General features: G+C 34.4%; 1 protein-coding gene across 2 annotated transcripts in view; it reads left to right on the top strand.

The window, feature by feature from the left end:
* Positions 1–3,782: 3,782 nt before the first annotated feature.
* LOC145260412 (regulator of microtubule dynamics protein 1-like) overlaps positions 3,783–27,760 on the top strand; it is a 104,113-nt gene continuing 80,135 nt past the window's right edge. Inside the window, exon 1 of one of the 2 annotated variants that reach the window (XM_080118393.1) lies at positions 3,783–4,650. In XM_080118393.1, the coding sequence (XP_079974519.1) occupies positions 4,391–4,650 (260 nt within the window). In that variant the 5' untranslated portion in view covers positions 3,783–4,390. The remainder of the gene's footprint in view (positions 4,651–27,760) is intronic. The other variant, XM_080118392.1, reaches the window with a different exon arrangement.

Here is a 27,760-nt window from a genome sequence, read left to right on the forward strand (position 1 = left end):
TTTTGGGATTGGAAAATAGGCTCAAATTTTTCCGATTCCGATACTCCCCAAAAACTCTGATTTTTCCGATTCCAGATTCCAATTAATCGTCCCAACAATAATACATACATACATATATATATATATATATATATATATATATATATATATATACATGCTAGATTAAAGGTATTCAAAAGTGATAGCTAATGAATTTAACAAGGTTATTAAGAGTGCTCAATAAAAGAAGAGCAAGATATATTTTTATCAATATGAACAAATTTACATGGTCATGGGATGACACTGGACATGCTATTGTTTCGGACAAGCGATCAGATAAAACCAGAAGTCCTTTTCGAGCAACTTGATGAATAGTTGCTTTCCACGGAAAAAACCAGTCCTCTGATGAGAACTTCTGCTTTTAATTTTTCACTTATCTGAAGCATTCGTATGTCCAGTGTCATGACTAGGCCTGTAACAACAGCATATTCTTTTCATTGTTTTGACTCTTGAGTATATATCCGTTAATATTTTATATGTATTTATATAGACAAATGTGGTTCTCGGTTGATTAAGTGTGTCTAAATGTGTCGGATATATACCCGAGAGTCAAAAGAATGAAAAGAATATTCTGTTGTCACAACCCTAGTCATGACCATGTAAATTTGTTTATATTAATTAAAATATATATATATATATATATATATATATATATATAATCGTTCGACTGGTAGTAATCGTGACACCCTGCACTGAAGAATCCCGAAAGGATGAAACACTAGTGTCTGTAGGTATTTAATTATTATAGTAAAAAAATAATTATGACAGCCCCTTTAAGAAATACGTTTCTTATCGTTGAGCACTTTCTGTTGAATTAAAAAGTCGGTCAATTTAGCTCTTATGCGTAGATCATCGTATAACGATTTGATCACTGTCTGTCTGACGTAATGAACATTTAAATTAAAATGTTTAAAATTCAACGCTATTTCACATGATTAATGGTAGCCGAATGGATACGGCCTCCGCTAATCGAGCCAGAGATGTCTTGTGTCGCGGGGTTCGAATCGTTCGACTGGTAGTAATCGTGACACCCTGCACTGAAGAATCCCGAAAGGATGAAACACTAGTGTCTGTAGGTATTTAATTATTATAGTAAAAAAATAATTATATATATATATATATATATATATATATATATATATATATATGGACCATCTTCTTCCAATTACGGGATTTCCTTGGATTTTACTTGTACAAATGGAAATTCTTTTAACTTTCTTGAAGTTATACATTTGGATTTTACCGTCACTGGATTTTTTATCTTCCACCAGACTATCCATTCATGTGTAATCACCTTTTTCTTTACCATATTCCCTCTGCTTAACTTATTTTGTTTTCAAGTAAGATCTTTGACTTACTTGTTGTTTCATCAAATACTTCTGCATGCAAAATCCGATCCCGCATTTTGCTAATTCCTACCCTCTGATGAGAAGGAGAGTATTTCTTCGAAACTCTGCGGATTAAGGACTATCCATTTATCTAGTGTTTCCTGTTCAGATTAAATATGTTTTTAACTCATTTCAAAGTGTTTTGTAACATATTTTATTAACTGTTTGCTCATATATATATATATATATATATATATATATATATATATATATATATATATATGTCAGTTTTAAACGCAGTAAATATAATATTGATTGGGACTATGATGTAAGTGATTGACACTTTCATGTTTTGAAAGACAATGACTGTATTTTATAAACATTTACTAAACATCTATCAATAATGGAGAATTTACATAAAACTATACTAGTACTGTTTTTTACTTGCCTACACAATAGGGCAGAGTTAGATTACATGATCGATTTTAAAATGTGGGAAAAGTCCAGCTCTGGAAAAAGGTCCGTTGGATTGGAATAGAAATAAAATAACGCCTTAACCTAGAATAGTTTCTCAATCACTGATTATAAGGAGAAGAAAGAAGTATAGTATCAGAACAGATACTACATTTTCCTCCTAGCTAAAAGGCCAAGGAACTAAATTCCTATGTTTGTAAATATGTTTTACCCATTGTGATAATATATATCTCTATTTCTACTGTTGTATAAAAGTCACTTTGTGTATGTGTGTGTGTGTGTGTTTGTGTGCTTGTATGTTTGTGTATGTTTGTGTGTGTGTTTGTATGTTTGTATGTGTTTGTGTGTGTGTATTTGTGTGCGTGTCAGTGTGTTTGTGTGTGTCTGTGTGTGTGTCTGTGTGTTTGTGGGTGTTTGTGTTTGTGTGTTTGTGTGTTTGTGTGTGTGTGTGTTTGTGTGTGTATGTGTGTGTTTGTGTGTCTGTGTGTGTCTGTGTGTTTGTGTGTGTGTGTGTGTGTGTGTGTGTGTGTGTGTGTGTGTGTGTGTGCAAGTTCCTTTCTCATACGCTCCGAAACAGCTAAGCCTATCTTTTTCAAATTTCACACAAAGATAATTTATATGTCTGGCAGTGTTCTTAGATATGTTTTTACAGAAATTCATCCGATAAGTGTCTAAAATCTAAAAAATCCAATCCTAAAAATAGCCTTTCTTTCTTATGGATAAAAAAAGAATTTTTACAGGGGAATAATTTAGGTTGCACCGGCAAGAGAGATAATAAAATTTCAACAAAAAATTTCTTCTTAGAAAAAAAACCCAGAATTATTGGCGTCTGGAAATATAGCTCAGTAGTAGTAGTGCATGCGACTACAGGTCGAATGATCCCGTGTTCAAGCCTGGGTGTTACCTCACCATTTTATTTTAATTTTTTCTTATTAATGAGTACAATTTACGATAAAAGAAGAGGTACCATTTAAAATCATTTCTTTTTTGCATATTTTAAAACTAAACAATTATCATAAGTTACTAACTGGATATGTTTTTAGTGGTTTTATTTAATGTAACATGTTTATTCGGCTCGAAAAACATAGTGTTTATCAATGTATTGGAAAATTAAAAATGGCACCCGACTCTGAGCTCTCTTTGACACAGTAAGTTTGGGAAAAGGAGTTAAAAATAAAAAATATGCAAAATACTGTAAAACCGACCGACTATATGTCAGCCTATGTCGCGATAACATATATTGAGCGAGTTTTCGAGCTGAATAAACATGTTACATTAAATAAAAACACTAAAAAATATCCAGTTAGGTAGAAAAGTAACTTATCTTGCCTTCGATAACATTTATTTGTTATATATTTGTTTTTTGACAACTTTCTCGATTTTATGTGTTCAGTAATACAAACCCTTTTCGACATAACAATTAAGTAAATACTGTTGTTTTTGCTTAACACCACACATTTAAATGTCAACACTATTTTAACAAGCACCCAATGTTTTCACCTGAAATGCGTTGGTTTATAAAACATTCACTCATCCTTCGGGACAAGATCAAAGTGTAGTATCTGTTCTTCAGATGCTGCAGCTGCACTTCTATTTCTTGTTCTCTTTCGGTGGAGGAGAGATCCTTCACGATTGAGACAATTTTTATTTTTGTACCTTTTCTCCACGTTAAAAAACGACCCTGGTGTCTAACTCTGTCCTGTGGGGAGGCATAGTAAATAGGTACATATGAATCCGCTCCTTAGTTATTTTATTAATGCTACGAGAGAACTCTTTACTTCAATAAAACCAGAAAAATACATCGTCGTCTATTGTAAATCTCCGATGTGAGAAAACACGAAAGTCGCATTTCGCATAAACATGGAGCCTGTTACTACCGCTTGTGTTAAACGCTTCAATTAGAGAGTCAAGGAAGAAAGAAAAACAAAACTATATATATATAAAAAAAAAAATAAATAATAAGATGTGACTCTCAGGGGGGACGAAAAATGTATATGTGATTGTTTAAAAAAAAAACAACAATATTTTCCTTTCTTTCTTCATTTTCGCCTTTATGATGTAGATAATATTAGAGACAGAGGGCAAAGTATAATTTATTATTTATATTATTCATCCTTCTATCCGCACCCCAACCCCCGTCAGCACTCTTATTATATTTATACAATCAAAGCGGTTTATTAAAAAAAAAAAAAGAAGAAAGGTCGAACAAAAGCATTATTAGTGAAATGATAAATAATTAAGTTAAAAAAAAAAAAAAAAAAAAAAAAGTTGAGGATGAGGGCGGAGGCAGGTGTGTGAGATACGCGACCTGACCACATTTTTCTGTTCCAGAAAATGAACTGTGTTGTCTATGGTCCGTCGATCGTCATCATGATGGCTAATAATACTAATACTACTAATAATAACACTTCTACTCCGGTTTCAGTCCTTTTCTCAAGTGCCAGTCGACGGAGTTGTGCCGGTAGTGGCCGCGTTACCTGCTTCAGTCCGCTTCAGCAGAGCTTGTCGGAGAAGACCCGACGACTGCAGCAGCAACAACGACTACGACGATGATGATGATGTTCAAGTCCCCCTCTGCGACTTTCCTCGCCCTGGGCGTCGGGATCATCCTCGGTGCCGGGGGATCGATCCTGTTCTTTCGGAGCGCCAACGACCGACAGGTGTTCGGAGTGTTGGAGAACCTCCTCATCAAGGTTGATGAGCTGAGGGACCAGATCGCCGAGTTAAAGGAAGTGAACGCCGCCAAGAGAACCTACTATTCGCCCCAGGGGAGCAGTGGGGACGAGGAGTACGTCGACGCGCAAGGAGGGTAAGGAATGCTAAAGCTACTACACACGCAAACGCGAAACTAACCCAATATATTGATTTTAAATTTATGAATTTCATCTTTTGGTGCTAATACAGAGAGTGAGAGTGGATGATCCACGCTATTTTTTAAATCGTATTTCCACGTTTAATTAAAGTTTTTATTATTTTTATTTTTTATTCAGTTGTAAGGTACAAAACACCCTCCCCATGTTAAGAATGGCTTTTTAAATAATAACGTTATTATTTCACACGGATCACTCTCTGCATGAGTACCCTTTTTTTTTCTTTTTTTTTGTTGTTTTTTTTTTTTTCTAAATCTGAACTTTTCGGGATACGTTTCATTTCCAGATACTAAAAAAAATAATGAAAAGATGACTTGTATTCATTTTTTAGTAAGGTTTCAGTTATTTGTATGTTAAAAAGTTGTTTTTTTTTTATTGCAACTCTACATTCATTCACCATTAAATTGAGGGCTTTTGTAAGTTATCGGGGATGCTGAAAACGAATATCACATTTAAATTTAGGGCAGACTAGTTTTTTTTTTATATTAAGACCTTTATTATCCAATCTAATCTATTATGTTTTCACTTGCGGCCATGTTTTTCCCAACTAAACAAGTACTAATGCGCATGCGTGTTACAACTCCTCCTTCCCAATATTAAGAATGGCGACGGCCACTGAAATTCATTAAGTAAGACATTGGAAAATAGCGGATATCTTAATATCCAGAAAACTACTTGTCTGACCCAAATTTGAATATGATATTCGTTTTCAACAAACCAGAAAACCAAGTCGTCAATTTAAGTGATTGTTGAGTTGCAGTTGAAGTAAAAATTTACCGTTAAAAAGGACGCAACAATTTTTATGTATATTTTTCTTAATTTTACTATTATTGTTAGTGCTCGTGCAAAACAGTGATGTTTTAAACCAACACATTTATTATTATTATAGGTAAATTTGTAGATTAATGCCTTCTACTGAATCCTCCACCTCCCAAATGAAATTCGACTTTTTATTTTTAGGCGATTATTTGTAAGTACCCTGACATACTTGGAAGAAAACAACAAGGAAAAATTATTTTCCAATTTTAAAGTGGGGAGTCGAGTTTCGTATATAAATTTAAAGTAAAATGATTCCCCATTTCTGGGTCCTTTTAACTTTTGGTACTAGTGCACTTATTGATCCGTGCTGAAATAACGTTATTATTTAAAAAAAAAAAAACATTGTGGAGAGGTAGGTGTTTTGTACCTATTCTATACTTTAACCTTACAATTGAATTAAAAAAAAACATATAAAACTTTAATTAAACTGGGAAATACGATTTTAAAAATAGCGCGGATCAGTAAGTGCACTAGCACCTAACTTAAGGGAGTCAACCAAATTTTATCACTAACCTTAAGTTTAAGATCGTAAAACCACATGTAATCGCCGAAAATATTTTTACGTTAAATTTATATACGAAACTGATCCCCCACGTTAAATTATTATTTTTTTCTTTCATTTGGGTTGGGAGGGGGAGGGGGATACCTTATACTTTTATTATACTTTTAATAAATTTTAAAAATATATATATTCACCCTTTCCTTTAAAATATCTTTGTAAATTTTTACGAGCTGACCCAGCGTCGGGTAATCCCTGAAAAAAATTACTTTTTTTTTTTTTTTTTTTTTTTTTTTTGCTTAATACGTTTAAAAGGCCTTTATGGATAATATGAAAAGAGGGTGCTAGTGCACTTATTGATCCGCGCTATTTTTAAAATATTATTTTCAAGTTCAATTAAAGTTTAATGATATGTGTTTTTATTAAATTGTAAGGTTAAAGTACAGAATAGATTCAAAACACCCTTCCCTCCCCATGTTAAATATTATTTCAGCACGGATCAGTAAGTGCACGAATACCGAAAAGAGAAATTTTAAATAAATAAATAGCATTTTAGAGTGGGGAATCATTTTCCCATGATCACCCATTTCTAGGCCACGTAGCGTTCAACAAGACATGTCACCGTATTTCAAGTGAGGCCTTTTAAACGTATTTGGCAAAATAAATCACGGGCAGAGTTGATTGCGAGATGAAAAGAGGCGGCGGACCTGTAAGAGAGTGCCCACCCCCTAAAAGTGCGTGTTTTTCACCCTTATTTTCAGTTTCCGACAATTATCATAGCTTACATCGGCAAATTTGCCGTTTAATTGTACAAATATCCTCAAACCAGGTAATCACTAAAAGGGACTCTTAAAGGTCGACACCGGTATCGAGCAAAAGTTTGCTTACATGTTTTACAAACTTTAAATGGGTAAATAAAATATAAGCACATAATTATTGAAAATGTGATCATGTGATTAAAATTTAATTTAGATTAACCATGTTGTTTAACAAATTAAAAAATATAATGCAAGATGAAGTTTTAAAATGATTAAATGTGTTTTATTTAATAATTTAAAGTTAAAAAATCACATCCTTACATCATTTGTAGACATTTATGCTGACGACACTACCATTTATGGTAGCACATCTAAGACAGTAAACGACCAAGTTCTCTCCAATTCTCTCTCCTCTGATCTTGAGCACGTAGTACAATGGGGAAATGAGTGGCTGGTTACTTTTAATGCATCTAAAACCAAGCTTCTCTCTTTACATCATCAACATTCTGATCCACATCTGGCATCAATTGAAATGAATGACTTTCGTCTTCAGGAGGCCTCAAGTTTTGACAAGCTTCTGGGCTTGACCTTTACTCCTGATCTTAAATGAAACATGTACATCAAATCTGTTGCCAAGGCCGCTGGAAAAATGATGGGATCTTTCTATTGATCCGGTAAATATCTCACTGCTGATGCTATTCTCTATCTATATAAGAGCTAGGTACGTCCAAGGATGGAATATTGTTGCCACATCTGGGCAGGAGCTGCTAGAAAGGACTTGTCCTGCCTTGATAGAGTTCAAAATAGACTTTGTAGCCTCGTAGGAGATGTCCTTTTCTCTTCCTTGCAACCTCTATCTCACAGAAGAGATGTTGCGAGTGTGTCTCTGATGTATCGTTATTTTCATGGAAGGTGTTCGACTGAGCTTCAATCTATGGTCCCCCCTCGCCAAACTTTCACAAGAAACACTCGTCTAGCTGTACACACTATCAATAATTTCCCCCACTCTTTATCTGCGCCTAAACCTAAACGTAGATTCCATGAACAAAGCTTCTTTCTTAGAACTGCACGCCTGTGGAATTGTCTTCCGTTTTCCTGCTTTCCGGCTGACTACAATATGGTTGTGTTCAAGTCTAACGTAAATAAGTTCTTGATGAGCCGTTCTATATAAGTTATCAAATTTACCAAATTTTCATTACTAATGATTACTATATTGTCCAATGTCTACTGTACACTCTTTAACCCTTATCCTTGAGTGGCCTCTTGGCCTTGATAAGTGGTGATGCCTATGTAAAAAAAAAAAAAAAAGTTAAAAACATTGACCAATAAAAATGAAATTTTGGTACTTATGTATTTTTTGGTGCCGTGCTGAAATAATAACGTTATCTTGAAAACCATTCTTAATGAGGAGGTGAGGGTGTTTTCTAACTCTTCTGTGCTTCCACCTTACAATATAAAATATATAAATAGCACGGTATTAACTGCCATCGTATGCATTCAAGAACAATATCTACTGTAAAATTAAACCAAAATTTGATGCATTTTTGATACCACGCTATTTTTAAATAGTTTTTTATTTTTTTCAAGTTAAAGTTTCACGGTATCTTTTTTTTTTTTTTTTTTTTTTAACTGTAAGGTGTAAGTACAGAATAGTTACAAAAATTCTCCCCATGTTAAGAATGGCTTTCAAAATAACATTATTTCAGTACAGTAACAAAAAATACATAAGTACCCACAATTTTATTTTCATTGTTCAATGTTTTTAATGTTAAATTATAAAATAAAACATATTTAATCATTTTAAAACTTGCATTGTTTTTTAAATTTGTTAAACAACGTGGTTAATTTAAATTAAATTTTGATGACAATGATCACATTGTAATTATATTATACCCACTTAAAGTTTGTGGAACATGTAAAAAAAAAAAAACCTTCTGCTCGATACCGGTGTCGACCTTTAAAAGTCCCTTTTAGTGATTACCTGGTTTGAAGATATTTGTACAACTAAATGGCAAATCTGCCTAAGTATCATATCAGCAGAAAAAATTTTGGAAAAAACAAACAAACAACTTAATGACTTTTAAGAAGGGGGTTCTGATCACGTGACACGTCAGTAAAGAAATGGGCAGTAAGTCAGGTAGCAATGAAGTACTTAGTAATACAATAATACGAAAAGTTGCTTAGCTTTGTCGAAATTAACTTTAGCAGTAAGTTTTATGTATAAAAAATCTATACTATGTTTTTTTTTTCATAAATCTTCAAATCTCGTAAAACGTTTCATTAGAATTTAAAATGGGGGATCAGTTTCGAATATAAAATTAGAGGAAAATGATCACCGATTTCCGGGCAAACAGTTTTTAACCAGATTCACACTGTTCTTTTATAAATAGAATTTTTGATTTTCCAGAAGAGCTAACAAAACAAAAAGAGGTTAAAAAAAAAAATAAATGTACAAATAAATGTTGCCAAAGACAAGCTAAGTTACTCTTCTACCTACCTGTATAATTTTTCGAGAAACAAAGTAGTGGTCTCGGTCGAGCTTTAATAATCGCTCAAAAGTCGAAAATGAAACAAAATATTGACAGAAACACATCAAATAAATGTCACCAATCGTGCAAAAATGTAATGTTCTACCAGTATTTTGTTTCATTTTTGATTTTCAAACGATTATCGAGGCTCTATGGATTGATTGAGACTACCATTTTGTTTTTCATTCTATGAGGAACGTTGCAAATGTAAAACCTCCTCTTATTTTTTTTTACTCAAAGTTGAAAAGCTACGAAGACAGGAGTGGTGCCATTAGAACGAGCGATCTTTTGTGCTTCAGTATATATTTTTCTACATTCTCTATGCACTTTTGCCAGGAATGATGCCTCTCTGCTTCTGACACATGTCCATGACAGGGATTACTTCCTTAGTCTCACACTGCCAATATCTGCAACAGAGAGATAAAATTTCAGGTTGTACATATGTTCAGTTATCATAACAATGCTATTTGCAATCTCCTGATCTATTCGGGCAGAATAAAAAATAGGAAGCATTACTTTTTAACTCTCCTCGTAAATTTACAGCCTTTACACTACTCTAATTTTTAAGTAAACATAAACACTTTAAAATAAGTTAAAAATACCAAAAACTTATCCAGATAGGTAGAAGAGTAACTTGGCGTGTCTTTGGTAACATTTATTTGTTGCTTAATTTTTTAACCCTTTTTCATTTTAACTATTCTGGACAATTATCTAATTTTTTCTTAACAAAATTTAAATTTATTACAAATTAACACTTTTATATATCTTAACAGTGTTTATGCATTGTACGACCCAGATTTACATGGAGTTACTCTGGTTTGCCCGGCACCTGACGTCAATAACCGAAAAAGGCCTATCGCAGTGTTAGGAACAAACGTGTTGTCGATTTTTAGTTAATACGAATTTAAGCAGGCAACTTTTTCATAAATTGGAAGAAATAAAAAAATTAATTTTAATTGCGAAGGTTAGTAGGTACCTCCAATGTACGCCACAGATTTAACCCCCCTATATGTAACACGATATAACTAATTTAATTTAATATTATCATCATAACGCTCTCCTCGTCTGGCATCAATCAAAATGAATGGCTCTTGTCTTGGAGCGGCTCCATGTTTTGATAAACTTCTAGGTCTGACCTTTACTCCTGATCTGAGATGGAGCATGTACATCAAATATGTTGCTAAGGCTGCTGGAAAACTGGTGGGATCCTTCTACCATTCCAGTAGATATCTCACTGCTGATGGTATTCTCTATCTGTATAAGAGCCAAGTACATCCAAGGATGGAGTACTGTTGCCACATCTGGGTAGGAGCTGCTAAAAGCATCTTATCCTACCTTGAAAATAGACTTCGTAGCCTAGTGGGGGATGCCCTTTTCTCTTCCCTGCAACCTCTTTCCTACAGAAGAGACGTTGCGAGCCTATCTCTGCTTTATCATTATTTTCATGGTAAGTGCTTGTCTGAGCTTTAGTCTATGGTCCCCCCCCCTATCCTGACTTTCACGAAAGACACTCATCTGGTTGAAACCACTATCAGTAATTTTCCCCACTCTTTATCTGTGCCTAAACCTAAACGGAGATTCCATGAACAAAGCTTCCTTCTTAGAACTGCACGCCTGTGGAACTGTTTTGCTTTCCTGCTTTCCAACGGACTACAATATGGTTGTCTTCAAGTCCAATGTGAACAAATTCTTGATGAGCCATCCCCTTAAGTAATCCAGTTTATAAAATTTCCACTACTAACAATGACTACGACATGTTCTCCTTGACCACTGTCCACTCATTAACCCTTATCCTCGAGTGGCCTCCGGGCCTTGATAAGTGGTTACTCTTTTGTAAAAATAGAAAAAAAGTCTCTAATTAATAAAATAACCATAAGCCATAGCAAAAAAAACAAAAAAAACGTTGCTTCCACTGACCCAGTGTTTGTTTAACGGCTTCCGTAAAAAAAAGCATGCACATTTTTACGGTAGACACAAAATAATGACGTGGCTAATAGTGCGTAAAATGTTGGTGATTTACACAAAAATATGAATTGAGGAACGCTGGGTCGGTCTTTTTCGGTTATTTCTGTCAGCTGCTGAGCGAGCCCGAGCCAACTTCATGTAAATCGTGGATCATACACTGCATAAGTACCATCTTAACAAATTCAAAACCATAGTAATGACGTTATTACCGAAGAAATTGTTGAAGAGGCCAAAAATATAGTGGGGACTTTTTATTTCATTTTATATATATTTTTTATTAATACTGGTTGAAATTTCACATTTGGCAAGTGTGAGTGTTCTATTTAAGTAAGGCTTTTGTTAAAATCAATAGTTTTAATTCATCGTGCTTGTAAACTAGAAAAATGAATCATACAAAAAGAAAAGAAATAAAAAAGTTATTCAACAACGAAAACCTGATTTTATGGATGACTAAGAGTTTGTTTTCCGTTTTCTTAACGATTCAATGATCTTGTGTTTGTGGCCTTGTATTGATTAACTTACCCCCTCTCTCTTGCAGCTTCCTCAATTTTTTTTTAAAACTTTTTTTTCATCACTCCACCTCCAAACAAGTCATATTGCCACTGTGATCGACCATGGTGGTTGGTGGGGGGGGGGTAAGTGGAGAATTAGCGAGGTATTTGTTAACATTACATTTAAATGTCTGCATGTTGGTGCGATCAGAGAAACGGGATGCTTTAATTCCAGTTAAACAGAAAGTCGGGGTTTTTTTTTTTTGGTTTTTTTAACTAATGAGTTACTACTTATCAAGGCCAAAAGCCACTCGAGGATAAGTATTAATAAAACGAATGTATTGTAAGTGGAATTTATGAAGAATATTATGTGAGGATTTTGAAAATGATGTATGGAATGAACAAAGTTTGATGGCAAGTATCAGTTGACATCGGATTTGAATCCTATTTCATCTCCCGAGATGTGGGAGCAGTATTACATCTTAGGACCTATCTGACTCGTGTAGTTAAATTCATAATAGTTCAGGTGACAGAGCTCTCAGCATTTATACAATATAGGGCACATATGAAAATTACATTTTGAGTAAAAATTGTTTGATAGACTTGCGTACTCCAAAAAATTAGGGAAAAGTATCGAGTAGAGCTTCAATGAAAAATTTTTTTAAAATCTGTTTTCATATTTTGCCAATCCGTTATTCATTATTACTTAGTTAAATGACAGTGATCTCCCTCTGCTGTTTGGTTTTATGACAGATCGGCAAAATATGAAAACTTTTTTATTTTTAACTAGCGAGAGGTACCCAGTGTTGCCCGGGTGTTTGTAGGTGTGTGTGAAAAAAACCTGAAATGTGAAAAAAAAACAGGTGCCCGTGAAAAAAAAAAACAAAGCCTTGATGCGCGGTTGGAAAATAGTAAAGTGTGAAAAAAAAAACAGGTGCGCGTTTTTGATTGACGTGACGGCGATAGGTATTCAGCAGTTAGCATTTTGTGCGGGACAGTTTTTAATGAGGTCAATAAATCGGTTTGTTTGTTTTTAAAAACCCGCTCCCTGTTTATTAGGGGGAGCGTCTTGTCTCGAAATGAAAGCTACCGTCTGATATGACGAAGTCGACATTGACCAAATGTTACTTAACTCTCTAGAGACCACTAGCTTTCGGTCAGTGATTAGAGTCGAGTTTCGCTTTTTGTTTATACCGAAAACCGAATGTAATGCGTGCCGATGCGGGGAAATGTCGAATAATTAACGTTTGAAAGTCAATAAAATTAAATAGACAGGCGAGCTCCATGGTTAAGTGTGAGATATTACAATTTATAGATGATATAAAAAGTTTTAAGAAGTTGTGAAGCGAGCGAGCGCTTCTCTGAAAGAAGACTTTTGTGGACATCAAGGAAAAGCATACATACATACATTTTCGCTTTTATATATATAGATTAAACTTCCTAAATCAATTTTTAAAAACTACCCAGTGAATATACCCGGTGAATCAAGTGCAAGAAAGATACAAACAATTGCACTTAAAGGGACAGTTAGTATTTTTAAAAGATTTCTTTGATGGAGTCTCTGAATTAGCAGGTGAATGCCACATCCTCAGCTAGAAGAAAAAGATAAGAAAATTGAAAATTAAAAAAAGTGAACAACTTCCCCACACCCATCCCAGGCAAAAGTTCTGTCACTAATCATGTGGTGAAGCCCTCTAAAGAAAATGAATAATTTTTGTATCCAGGACGTTCCAATGTCACTATGTCAATTTTCTGCTCTGACCCTGGGAGCATGAATCCAAGAGGTTATTATTACTTATAGGGCAATGCCGGTTGCATCTACTAATCTATCCCTATCTTTACAAAGTTTCAATTTTTTTTTATATATATTTGTATGTATATATGATTCACTCTTTAATTAATCAACCAATCATTATGAATTTTAGAACACAGAATTTGCTAGGTTTAAGGATTTCAAATGTGGGTTATATTTAGTTTCAAGCAGAGGAGGTGGAGGCATTTTGTAAACATTTAGATCCCTTTTGATTTTTGTGAAATTTTAACCATAGGTATTAGACGTCAGTTAATAAATATCCTTGAAATTTCAGTTTCTTTGGGGTATTTTAAGGGTTTTTATGGGGAATAATATGGACACAACCACTTATTTGAGAATTCAGATATTTCAGATTTGCATTAAATTGGAGCCATAATCATTAGACATTAAATAAACAAGATTTCCTGAATTGCAATCTCTTAATACCGCTTCAGCTTAAGCCTTAAATTTTGTACATTTTCTAGAATCCAAATCATGTAATGAATTTTGGTCAAAATTGAAATGAGTATTCTAGACATAATTTAATCTTTGTAAGGGACATAAAAGTGCTGCTGCAATATTTCTCTTCGGAGGAACTTAATTTTCCCCTGTCTGAGTACAGGTATTCTAGTTTTTATATGTACTTTAATATGTCTGTTCTTTTTGACTTTCGAAATCTGCTCTGCAAATAGAACAATGGTGACAAGCAAAATATAGTCCCTTTTTGTTAATGATAATCTTCTTTTAAGACAACAGGAAAGTCCCTTGCTTCTGTTTTCTCTATGTTAAGAATGGCTTTCTTGTCTGATTGACCATGATTAATTATCCAGTAAAATGGAGAACTGAAACCAGAAGTAAAAAAAAAAGAGCAAACAATCTTGACTATCACCAATTTGCTTGTAACTCGTCAAAATGTGATATCTTAAAATAGACTGAAAATCGATACTTACTTTGGTTTCTTCCTTCCACAATTGATATTCTAGTTATTTTTTTTTTTTTAATGGAAATTACTCCAGACAAAGTGTGAAGCTACTTGATGTAAGAAATTAATAAGATGCTTATTGCAAAGACAGGAAATGTGTATTGACCTTAGTCTTGAAAAGACCAAGACTGTAGGTAGCAGGAAAACGGTGAGCAGGAACAGAGAAAGTTTCATAAACTTGCAGCATTGTAATACAATGAGGTATCAAAATAGCCAACTGATATAGACAAGACCAATGAGTCAAACGAGCTAAAATAAGACAATCCTGAAGAACATTTGCCATAATAGTGTTTAAAGAAAAGACTGAGACTAGCAGCATCACGTCTGTGAGAGAGGTTGCAATGAAGATTAAAGAGTGTGGATAGTCAAATTACTGATACGTTTTTGCCGTTGATCAAGAACCCTGAAATGGTACAGAAATTCAGGAGCCCAAATATGACAACAGTACTCCATACGTGGTCTGATCGTAGATTTGTAGAGATAGAGAATACTCTCGGGTGTGAGAAAGTGTTTAGATCGATAGAGAGAAGCGGTTTTATGAGAAGCAGAAAGATCAGGGAATCTAATATATGGACTCTAAGAAAGATTTGGTGAGAAAGTAGGGCTAAAAAGTTTTAGAGTCGACTTCTCATCAAGAGCAGAGCCATCCATAAGAATCTCAGTAAGAAAAGGAACACACCTACGATTGAAAGACAAAAGCCGAGTCTTAACAGGATTAAACAAATCAAGTTATTTCTTAGCCCAATCCATAACTGAACTGAGACCAGCTGCATGTTTCAACTAATTGTTTCCTCCAGCAGGTTCAGAACGCAAAGGAGACTATGCTTTCACACTCATTTTTCTATGTTCAGTGAACTCTGGAATGGAACCAACTGAGGGGACAAAGCGCAGGACATTGTCGCTTGTTATCACTGCCTACCAAGGGTTGAGTCTATCAGACATGTGTACGCAGTGTGATGATGTATGAAAGTGAAACATGACCAGTAGGAGTTGAGGATATATGTTGCATGAAGAGAAATGATATGAGACTGATACGATGGATATGTAACAGGCTCAGCTCTGAGAAAGGTTTAATCTGGACAGTAGAGGGAGATGTGTGCAGAACAATAGTTTTCAATGGTATATGACCACATCAAAAGAATGGATGAGAGTTCTTAGGTTAATAGTGTGTAAAATAATTAAGGTAACAGTCATCCCATAGGGAAAGACCAGGAAAAACGTGAGAGGAAGTGATAAAGAATGGACTTGAGAGAAAGAGGAACAAATAAAGACTTGGCCAGAGATAGGTGAGCTTGGAAGTCAGTTTCTAGAAGTTGTCTAACACATGCCAGCATGTAAAATGGATGTCAAATCAAATATGAAGATGCGATTGTCATTCTTATATTTATTTTTTTATACTAAATATCTATTTGTAACCAACCAAATCGATAATTGTAAATGTCGAGGGAGGGGGGGGTACCACTCTCAAAGAAGGAGGAAATGGTGGTAGTCATACTGCTGTATATTCTTCTCCAATGTAATATAGCAGTCCTTCATTTCTTCTTGAAGGGTACTAATGAGACATATGTAATGTGGTCCTTTATGTCTGGCTTAAAAGGGGTTCCACGTAAGTTTATAACATAGATGTACCCTCCATTCTTCCTAGTGTAAAGTCGATTCAAGTCTTTGTATGGCATGGATCTTATCTTAAAGGAGTTGCAAATATGAATGTTAGTAATGCATTTCAAATGATTGTACGTAGTGTTGCTTCATATGGTTATGTGTCTTAGCCATTATCTTCAGTAAGAAGATTTGCTTGCAACTCAAGATGCAACATATCAAAATAGACTAAAAAAAATCTACAGGTGACTGTTTACTCATTTAGAGAGTTTTATCCCCAGCAGGTTAAGAATGCGAGGGAAACTGTGAGCAAAAATAATTTTACATCACTTTATTTTCACACTCATTCCTCGATGTTCAGCGAACTCCTTGATGAATCTGGTGCTACTAGATCAGGCTGTCTGAAGATACTGGCTTCCTGATCTAAAATCCTCCAAACGTTGATGTCACTGTATTTTTCCTTTCCCTTTGCAAAACTCAATTATGTTCTGTAAAGTTAAAAACAAAAAGAACAATTTTTCTCGACAAAACAACCAAACCAAACACCAGTAATAAATGTTTGAATATATAACATATATACTTGTGTATAAGTTGAAATTCTTGGAGACGATTTTAAGGTTATTTTATTTTTTTTTTGGAGGGCGGGGTCGACTTGTACATAGGTGATGTTTTTGGAAATGTTGATTAAGAGCGACTCGGCATTCAATTATAACATAGAAAACGCCATTTTGTTTGTGCACTTGGTGTATACCGGTAATCCTAGTAATTAAGCACACTTCTTCCGAACCACACTGTAGTGTGTTTGCCAGCATATAAGCACATGCGCAGTTTTTCAGTGGGAGGCTTAATAATAATTTGAATATCTCTTGCAATGTTCACTCTAGACGTGGCTATAGGCCTAAGTTTGATATTATGTATTCGGTGATGATATGATGGTATTTTTAGTAGGTTGGGAAATATAGTGTTTACGATATGTCGTTCTCCTCTAAGTTCACTATTAAAAATCCTATAAACGACAATATTAACTATTAACAATTTAATGACAACTATTTAATGAAATCATTTAATGGCACTTAACACATACGTTCACATTATTACAGTATATTATGGCTTGTACAATGTATGCGTTTATGTTATGGTATGTGACATAAATTCTGTCTAAAAACAGCAACTGCGCCTGGAATCTACAGCATGTCATTGCTCAGAATGTCTGATTAGCAACATTTGTGCGTTCATTGCATGTAAGTGTGCAACGGGTTGGTTCTATATATGACAATCGAATAGACCACGCTTACGTAAATGCATGTTTTATTGCTCACAGATGCCAAGAAACAATTTGATAGGTCTTACAAAAAAACACCAAAAAGGAAATTATCTGTGCAAAAAAGAGCCATGTGATGGGCCATTTAACTTGTCTAGAATCTAATCAACTTATACATATATAATACCTAAAATGACACAATTTTTTGGTCTTAAAATGCACATCGACTTATACAGAAATATATATAGTAAGTAATTTGAAGCATAATAAATTTTTCTCACAATTACTGGATTCGGCATTAAATAACCCATTTTAAGTCCCATTTGCCCAGCAGGTTTGAATGCAAAGAAAACTTAAAACAAAAGGATTTTACATGGTTTAACTTATTACTTACTCTCATACTCATTTCATTTAGCGGGTTCCTTAATGGAATCTGCTGAACAAACTAAGCGCAGGATGTCCTAGTTTTTCGAAATTCAGTAAGCTTCTCTTCAGTTTCTCGATCAGCTCACTGTATTTATTAAAATCTTTTATTTCTGCATATTCTTGTCTTGACAACAAAGCACAGATGTTTATCTTTTAAAAATTATTTGCTGACATTTCTTAACTCACAACCTGTGAAAATAATTCAGCCTTGAATTCCAGATCAGACCAAATCTCTCTCAACTCTTTCCATCTGCGGACCTAATTTTGCATAACCTCTTGTCACATTGTTACAGAGATATTTATCAAATAGAGGGGATAGGGAAGTAGTTTGACTAAGGCTGGATATGGAAGGAGGAGGAGGATCGATCAGGTAATGTCCAGTAATGAAATTGATAAAATCAAAAGTAAAACCCTTAACTTTTAGGCCATGTCAAACGATCAACCACTGACAAAGTTATGCTTTGAGGGTATGTTAGAAGGCAAAAGAGGCAGAGGAAATCCAGGGGAGAAGATGAAGAGAAAATGTTTTTGATTGGACATCTCTCAACCGTTGGGCGTCCATCAACCAACTTGCCCTGGATTGGAAGAAATGGCGAAAAATAAGTCATGTGGGTTTACAATCCGCAACAAGTGGAAGATGTGACTCTTGATGATACAGAGATATTTAACAAATATTGACCTCACAGATAGATCATAGTTGGTTTAGTATCGCATATATAATTTTTTGTAAGACTCGTATGAGTCTTAAATTCAGGCTTATGATCTGATAACTTCATAAAGATTTAACCTGAGCGGTATAGAGAGATCTATACAGAGCAGGAGACTTTGTTGGTATGGTCAGGTTGTCGAGAAAAGATGAGTTCTTTCATTAGTAGATGTAGAACCATTGAGATAACAAAATCAGTTGGAAGGAGAGGTCAAGGAAAACCTGAAAGGATATGATAGAAAGATAGAGGGATAAATAAAGACCTGACTAGAGATAAGTTGGTTTGGAAATCAATTTCTAAAAGTCTACTAGTACATGCTCTCTACCTATATAAAAGCCAGGTACGGCCAATGATGGAGTACTGTTGCTACATCTGGGCAGGAGCTACTAGAAGCAGCTTATCCTGCCTTGACAGAGTTCAAAATAGACTTTGTAGTTTAGTAGGGGATGCCCTTTTCTCTTCCCTACAACCTCTTTCCCACAGAAGAGATGTTGCGAGCCTGTCTCTGCTTTATCGTTATTTTCATGGCAAGTGCTCGTCTAAGCTTCAATCTATGGTCCCCCCTCGCCAAACTTTCACGAAAAACACTCGTCTAGCCAAAACCACTATCAATAATTTCCCCCACTCTTTACCTGTGCCTAAGCCTAAACGTAGATTCCATGAACAAAGCTTCTTTCTTAGAACTGCACGCTTGTGGAACTCTTTCCTGTTAGCCTGCTTTCCAGCTGCCAACAATTTGATTGTCTTCAAGTCCAACGTAAACAAGTTCTTGATGAACCGTCCTTTTAAGTAATCCAATTTACAAAATCTCCACTACTTATGATTACTAACGAATGTATACCTATTAACCCTTATCCTAGAGTGGCCTCCAAGCCTTGATAAGTGGTGACTCCTTTGTAATAATAAAAAAAATTAAAAAAAAAAAAATGGATGTTTAAACGAAATTCTCAACAACAGAACACAAATGTTTAGTTTAATAATTTATCTACCAACTTTTCTAACTAGTAATTTGTCAAAACAACCCATTCTCGAATTCCAGATGCCACCAGATTTCACTCTATTTTGTGTAACCTATTGATTATCATGTTAGATATTGTTACAGAGAACTATTTTTTTTTGGGGGGGGGGCATTGTCTGGTTGTAAAGCATGCTTAAATATGTTTTAAATTCATGCAAATTTCGTATTTATTATAACAGAGCCAATTCCCTATTGAATATTATATTGTACCTAATATATAGTAATGATTTCAAAAAGTTTAGAAAATAAATGACTTGGGTGCCATCAGCTAGAATCGAAACCAAAATATTTAATGCTCCAGGCACGTTCCCTACTGTTTGATCTATCAACTGATAGATAAGAAAGATTTAAAATTAAACCACTTCAAGCTATGAATGAATTTGCGCAAAGGTTAAAGAAATATGTCGGCAAGTTGAAATGAACATTTTGCATTTTAACTTTCTAACAGATTTCTTTATGCATTATTCATCCATCCAAACAAAGATTTTACTTGTTACAAACCATCCTTGGTGTATGATTACTATTTCCTGTTAATTTCGGTGTTATGTGACCAGTAGTTCAAGAGTTTGTCGTTTAAATATTTTCATGCAGACAGACACACATACATACATCTACTGTTTTATTTATATAGATATGTTACAAAGAAAGAATCTATGAGTCTCATGTGTGCAGTGTGATCATGTATGGAAGTTAGACCTGGCCAGTAAGGGTTGAGGATATGTGTTGCATGGGGAGAAATGATATGAGAATGGTACGATGAATGTATAATGTGAGCCTTAAAGATAGGCTTAGTTCTGATGACAATTGAAGAAGATCAAATCTGGTCAGTGTAAGATGTGTACAGAGGAGTAAATTTGGTTGCATTGAAAAAAATGGATGAGAGATGTAGAACAGTTGAGGTAGCAAGTTCAATGCACAGGAGAAGACAAAAAACATGGGAGGAAGTGATAAAAATGGACTTGAGGGATAAATGAAGGCCTGACTAGAGATATATTATTTTGTTATAATTTTTAAAATCTATCCAATGCATGCTAACATATTAAACCGATGATAATGATAAATACTGACCAAACGGGGCGTATGGGTATAATGAGCAACTGCGTTAAGACTAATATTTCATCTAATAAAAAACAAAAGTTGCTTTTTTTTTTTTTTTTTTTTTTTTTTTTTAATTATGGTTCTGAATTTTTGAAAGAATTGTTTATTTGAATTCTTCAGACTACTGTTTTCATCTTGAGTTATTTTTACAATGTTTTGGTCGATGTAACCCTTATCCTTGAGTGGCCTCTGGGCCTTGATAATGTGGTGATGCCTATGTAAAAAAAAAAAAAAAAAAAGACCTTCTTCAGGTATATATCTTGTCGAACTCGAATCTTTCTGTCAAACACGGGAATCTGCAATGAAATTTCGAATGGAACCCTTTATTTAATGCACAGACAGGGATAACATGCTCTCGTTTCATCAGCCATGACTGGGTAGAAGTCCTAAGTAATTCACAATTGTATTTTTTAGTGTTATTCGCACTGAGGATTGAATCTTCAACCTCCAGAAGAGTGTAACTTACAACTGATTTTTACCAAGGACATTATCCACTATGCCACGTGTCCTTCTTCATACAAGAATTTTTAAATGAAAAAAGTTACCTTACATTTCAAAAGTAAATAATGAATGATCTCTAGGTTTTATTTGCATTTGTTATGTGTGTTATGTTAAACCCGTTCCTTTCAGATGCAAGTGTAATTGATTGGGATGCCGAATTTACACTTGGTTTTACAACCTGACTTTTCTGCTGTTAAAATGATAGGGAAAGATGAAAAAGAATGGATGGGTTGATCTTGAGTTTCATAGAATTTCGTTCTTATTTAAAACAATTTTACTGATCGGTTTTATTTGAAGAGGGTTTGCGTTTTACATCAGATAATGTTGTTTTTTTTTTTTTTCCATCTCCATCCCATTTGGCAGCCTCTATTATGACCGAACTTATTTTTTAATTTCACCCCCCCCCTACCAAAAAAAGAAATCATGTGACAAGATGAGGACTAAATTATCCTCATAACAGGAAGTAGTCTGAACCGGTGACCTCAGATGTCAACCTAAACATGTTAACTTCCTGTGGCTTCCATATTACCTTGCCCCCTTCCTTGTGCATATTATCTAGCATAACAATACTATTATACAAAGGCAAATGAAAGAAAGAAAAATAGTGTAGAAGTATCAGTGAAGGACGGTTATATTGAAATATGTGTGTGGGGGGGGGGGTCTAAGGAAGCTTTGAGTATTTTACAAAAATGTTCTAAAATAAAATAATTTGATAAAAAAAATTTTTTTAATGCAGTTTAAATTCCTGAAAAAAAAAAAAAACAACTAAATTGAACATCGCACTTGCATAAGCTAAAGTCCACATTTACACAAGAGAATTCAATATAACAGTGGGAGGGGAGGGCTTAAATTGTTAAATATAAAACAGCGCTCATCAGCTGCTTACCATGTAGCTGTTACAGAGATTTAAAAACAGGACAGCTGTTACATGACATTCCAGTGGAAAATACCACTTCTCCGATAACAAAATGTAAACTCAATCTAGTTACTATTTATATTAATACATAAATAAAAAAAAATCTACAATAATATGTTTATAAGTAACTATATTAATAACAATGATAAAGTATATTATAATAAGATCTATTATGTGATATGTTAATTAGCATATAAGTTAATAAGAATAAAAATGCATAAAAAAGCTTAAGTATATTTGATACCAGACAGACAGCAGTTTGTTTTTGTTTTTTTTTATTTTTTGTTATAGGTAGAGCTCTGTTGTTAGCGATTTTACTCACTGTTTGCTTGGCATAATGCAGAGCTTTTTGTTTGTAAATAAAGAAACAAATTGAGCATTGTAAAATGTGGTAGCCAAATGTTTATATAGACATTTGAGGATGTCATTTGTAGGCACCGATCCCATCGGCCAGAGGATAGAACTGCTGACTATCAACTTGATAGGATGGGTGCTAGTCTCTCTCTCTCTCTCTCTCTCTCTCTCTCTCTCTCTCTCTCTCTCTCTCTCTCTCTCTCTCTCTCTCTGTGTATATATATGTATGTGTGTGTGTGTATATATATATATATATATATATATATATGAGAGAGAGAGACTAGTACCCATCCGAACCAAAGTTTGAACCTGCAACTATCAGCACTACTGCATGGAATATATAAACATAAAGCAACATTGATTCCATGCAGTAGCCTGACGAATCCTCATGAGGATGAAATGTGGGAGGTTCTGTGTAGCTTAATTGCCATATATATTTTCAAAACACAACCTAGCTTTGAGCACTGTTGAAGTATATTCCAAAAAATTTACATAGATACATAAAATAATAATATATAATATTATCTTCGTATTAGAACCTATCAATATACTAGATAGACCTATGAAAAATAAACAAAAAACCGAATAAATTCTAATATTTTTTAATCTAGCAAAAATCCAAACAGGAAATTATAACAAAACCCTCAACTCATGGATTTTCAAAGATAGATTCTTTTCAACAGAGGATAAATATCAATAATAGAAGTATAATAAATGAAAATTATATTTGATATTTTTCTTTTTTTCTACATCTTTTTTGTTTTGTCTTTTTGTTTTTTTCTTTGTTCTTTCCCTTTTTCTGATTTTTCTCTTTTTTTCTATTTTCTTTTTCGTTTTTTTTCTTTTTTCTCTTCCTTTTATATAAATTTTGGTCGTAGATTATTGTCCATGATAAAAACAAAAGAAGTATTGTCTTCTATCGAACGACTTTGGTTTGTTTGATAGACTTTGATCAAGTGTTCTATGATCCATGCACACTATACTTAGAGTGCTTGTAAACTTGACCAACATCAGAATATTGAATACTACTCTTCACCAACCAACCAACCATACAATATATATGAAGTCCTCACCCAACCTAATCAATTCTGATAACCTATATTTTCCACAATTACTTGAATATGATAACATGCATACATATTTTTTTAATCTTTTTCTTGACTTGACTTATGTGCAGAAGAGAGCTTTGCCACAAACTTGAGAACAAAATTCTGTGACTTATCACAGTCTTGAGCCAGTCTCTCAGTTGTCAGGTGCAGTATACCAGTATCCACCCTTCTGGTCAACTAATCTGTTTAATTACTTGTTCTTGTGATGGTGTTACTCGGTCGGGTGGGGATGGAGGTGGGTCGAATTGGCTCCAAGTAAATTTGCCGCATCACGGGTTAAGGCAGTATATCCAAATCTGTCCACTGCTGAATCTTCATACTCATGATTCCATCATTGCACACCGAAAACAAGAGATCAGGTCATAGTTTCCAAGTCAACTTTGACTGTTGCTAGCCACATCCTTAGTTGCCCATCACTCTTCTTGCACCATCCTGGTAGCAGTGTTGATGCTATTGTCTTGTGAATCAGGTCAGTTGGTGGATGACAAAGAGTGTGCCCAAACCATCGAAGCCTCCTGATAAGGAGTACTTCCTCAAGTCGAGGAAGCTTACATCATGCATGGATTGTGACATTTGGGATGTGGTTGGAGATACAAATCCAGAGAATGGGGTGAAGACTTTCAGCCTTTGAATATCAACTACTTGTAGGGGTCAGATTTTACACTCGTAGAATAGGATTGTGCAAACAAGGGCCTAGTAGATGTGACATTTGGTCGTTAGGCGGATTTCTTTTCTTGATCAAAGGTGATTATGGACTCGACAGGAAGCAGAGCGAGCTCTGTTGATTCTTTTTTTTTTTCTTTTTTACAAAGGAGTCCTCTCATATCAAGGCCCAGAGGCCACTTAAGGATAAGGATTAATGAGTATACGGCAGTCAATGAGACAATATAGTAATCGTTAATAGTACAAATTTGGTAAATTGGATTACTTAAAGGGACGGCTCATCAAGAACTCGTTTACGTTGGACTTGAAGACTACCATATTGTAGTCAGCTGGAAAGCAAATGGACCAGAGTTCCAGTGTGCAGTTTTAAGAAAGAAGCTTTGTTCATGGAATCCATGTTTAAGTTTAGGCGTAGATAAGGAGCGGGGGAAATTATTGATAGTAGTTTCAGCCTTTTTTGTGAAAGTTTGGCAAGGGGGAACCATAGATTGGAGATCAGACGAGCATTCTAATTGAGATATCATCTTTCCCCTACCCTGTGGCTGTGAAATGGTGCTGAGATATTTGAAGTTGTCCACCTTTTCGACTACTTTCACGTTAAAGGTTATAGTGATTCGATGTGGCAGAAGGCTGTTGTTAGTCATTGTCTTGATCTTTCTTGAATTAAATTTTTATTTTTAAGAAGTTTGTGTTTGGTAACTGGGGAAACATGTTCAAACCATTTTTTTTTTTTTTTTTTTTTTTTTTTTAACAGCGTCATTGGTTGGATGTGTTAATCTTAAGCTTTTTTCAGATATTTGCATTTCTGCATCTATCTCGAGGAATTACACCAAGATTCTTAGCAAGACTTGTATACGCGCCCCTTACTTTTTGTTATTATGGTACCTTGTAGCTGTCATGAACATTGATACGATTTCTGCATTTCAGTGGCATAAACAAAATAACAGTATGTAGGTAATGTCGTATGATAATGGCATTTTTTTTATTCCTCGCATCCAAAAACTTACCTGAGTGAATTTTTAGGATTACATCATGTTTCAAGAGAAACTTGAAGCCTACTAGATATTATCCTCGAGTGTCTAAGGTCTCTTTGTACGAGGGTTTGTCAGAACAACCTGGCACAAGGATTCTTTTCCCTAGAAGTAAACCATGACTGATTATTCAAAATCACATAGAATTCATAGCTCAAATAAGATCTCTCAGTATGGGCTAACCTGCTCTGGCTTTTACGAGTAATAGTGTATTTTCTCTTAGTGATGCTACCTCAAGTAAGAGCACAAAACTGGATACTCCACCAGACTCGATGAATTCATGTCCTAGAATTCAATAAAACCAAGAGACCACAAGAAAAACATACTATGACAGAAATGGTCAATTGGTGAGAGGAAAATTCTGTTCTCAACTTCTTTACTAACTCAGTGTTTGAGATTTGAAGGTGGAATTCGAATATCTATGTTTTTCATATCGAGATCAAGTGTTAGCCCCAGGAAGGGGGTCCCCTTGATTTCTGAGAACTTCAACGGAAGTAAAATGTGAATATTAAAGAAAATGTAATTATTAAAGTGTCTCCTTGGCTATGTTTCGCATGATTTTGCTCTAAATCTGAAACCACTTGGCGTTACATGCTCAAAATTTCAGGATTTCTTAGTTTTTATGATGTCCATCTGTAGTGCAAGTTAGAACAAAATCTGAGGATATCGGTTTCAAAGATGATTTGATATGGAATATGTTCCAAACTTGTAGACTGTTTCACAAATTAGAAGAACAGAAACTAATATTGATTTTGCGTAGCTTAATATTTTAGTGCTTAAATCGTCTTTTTCCTCTTTTTCTTTTGCATGTGTATTTCATGCATGGTGTTTGGTTACACATCAAATTCTTGGATCTCCCTTCTTTCGCAACTGAATTCTAAATTTGTTATTGTACTGTGCACATTTTGCTTTTCATTTCATTATTTTTATTCACCCAAAACCAGACATTTTGCCACTGAGACGTAAGCAGCGACGCCATATTTGTAGAGATCATCCTAAATGGGGAGTTGTGTAGCAAGATGTTTGTTCACATTGCATTTAAATTTCTGCTTTTTAGTACAGTTGGGGGAAAAGGGGAGTAAGGAAAGGATTTCCAAAGGCAAGCGGTTCAAGACCAGAAGCTATAAATTGTTTTCCAGCATCTGGGAACCTTTATGGTGAGCGGGTGGGATTTTGCTGTGTTTAAAAGTTTGTAATATAAAATCTCTGGTCCCCCCTCGCCAATTTTTCACGAAAAACACCCGTCTAGCTGAATCCACTGTGAAAAATTTCCCCCACTCTTTATCTGTGCCTAAATCCAAACGTGGATTCCATGAACAAAGCTTCTTTCTTAGAACTGCACGCCTGTGGAACTTTGTTCCATCTGCCTGCTTACCACCTGACTACAACTTGGATGTCTTCAAGTCCAACGTTAACAAATTCCTAATGAACCGTTCCCTTAAGTAAACACTTCATCAAATCTTCACACTAACGTACTGTACTTGCAGTAACCCTTATCCCTGAGTGGCTTCCGGGCCTTGATAAGTGGTGACCGCCGTGTAAAAAAAAAAAAAAAAAAAAAACTAATAAATATCAACACTGCATCTGAGATTTATAATCCAATATATGTGTATGTACAGTTGCAATTGATAAAATATCAATTTTAAAATGCTATCAAAGTCAAAAAAATAATGGCTGAGATAACCCAATTGTTATAATCTTTACTGGGTCAGAAATGATTAAACTTTTTAACCCATTTTTTTTTTTTTTTTTTTTAATCAGTTTAAATGAAAAGTTCATTCGATCGGAATAAGTAGAATTTGTACCGAAATAAGAGACATCAATGCAAATACGTGTCGAGAATGTCCTGGTTTTGAGCCAGTATAATCAGCAAACTAAACTTTCTGAAAAATTAGATTTTTTTAATTTAAAAAAATTTTTTTTTTTTTTTTCGATTTTTATCTTTGTCTTTTGATTTTGCCACTCTTAATTTATGTAGTTATTGCAGATTACGTTTTTGTAATTTCTGTTGAAATTGCAGATCTACTCCTGCATTGTTTCTATGAGGGGCTTGTTGGTCTGTTGTGCTTTACTTTGAAATAACATTTTTCTTGGTCTGTCACGCTACAGTTTTTAGCGTTTTTAGATGTCTGTCACATTTCAGTTTAAACTAGCATTTTTTTTTTTTTTTTTAGCATTCTGTCACATTTCAGTTTAAACTAGCAGTTTTTGTATACCTGTCACACTTTAGTTTATGATGACAATCAGTAATCGGCAAGGAAATAACTAGAATACTATAGTAAAAAAAAAAATTTTTAGTTTGAAGGTGAATGTTTTACCACACAGCCACTGAACAAATGAAATTATATATATTTTTTTAATTTATAGTGTTTAAGTTTGGCATAAAGATCTCTCCGTAAAAAATATAAAATAGTTTGATTATTAAAAATTCATAAACATAAATAACAGTTCAAATAATAAAAAGGATAAATATGGACGATGACAAAAACAGGGCATTTGCCCTAGGCAGGTTGAAACGGCTTCTTCCATAAG

The sequence above is a fragment of the Euprymna scolopes genome, chromosome 36 (genome assembly GCF_053919585.1).
Source record: "Euprymna scolopes isolate OS-2025 chromosome 36, ASM5391958v1, whole genome shotgun sequence".
NCBI lineage: Eukaryota > Metazoa > Mollusca > Cephalopoda > Sepiida > Sepiolidae > Euprymna > Euprymna scolopes.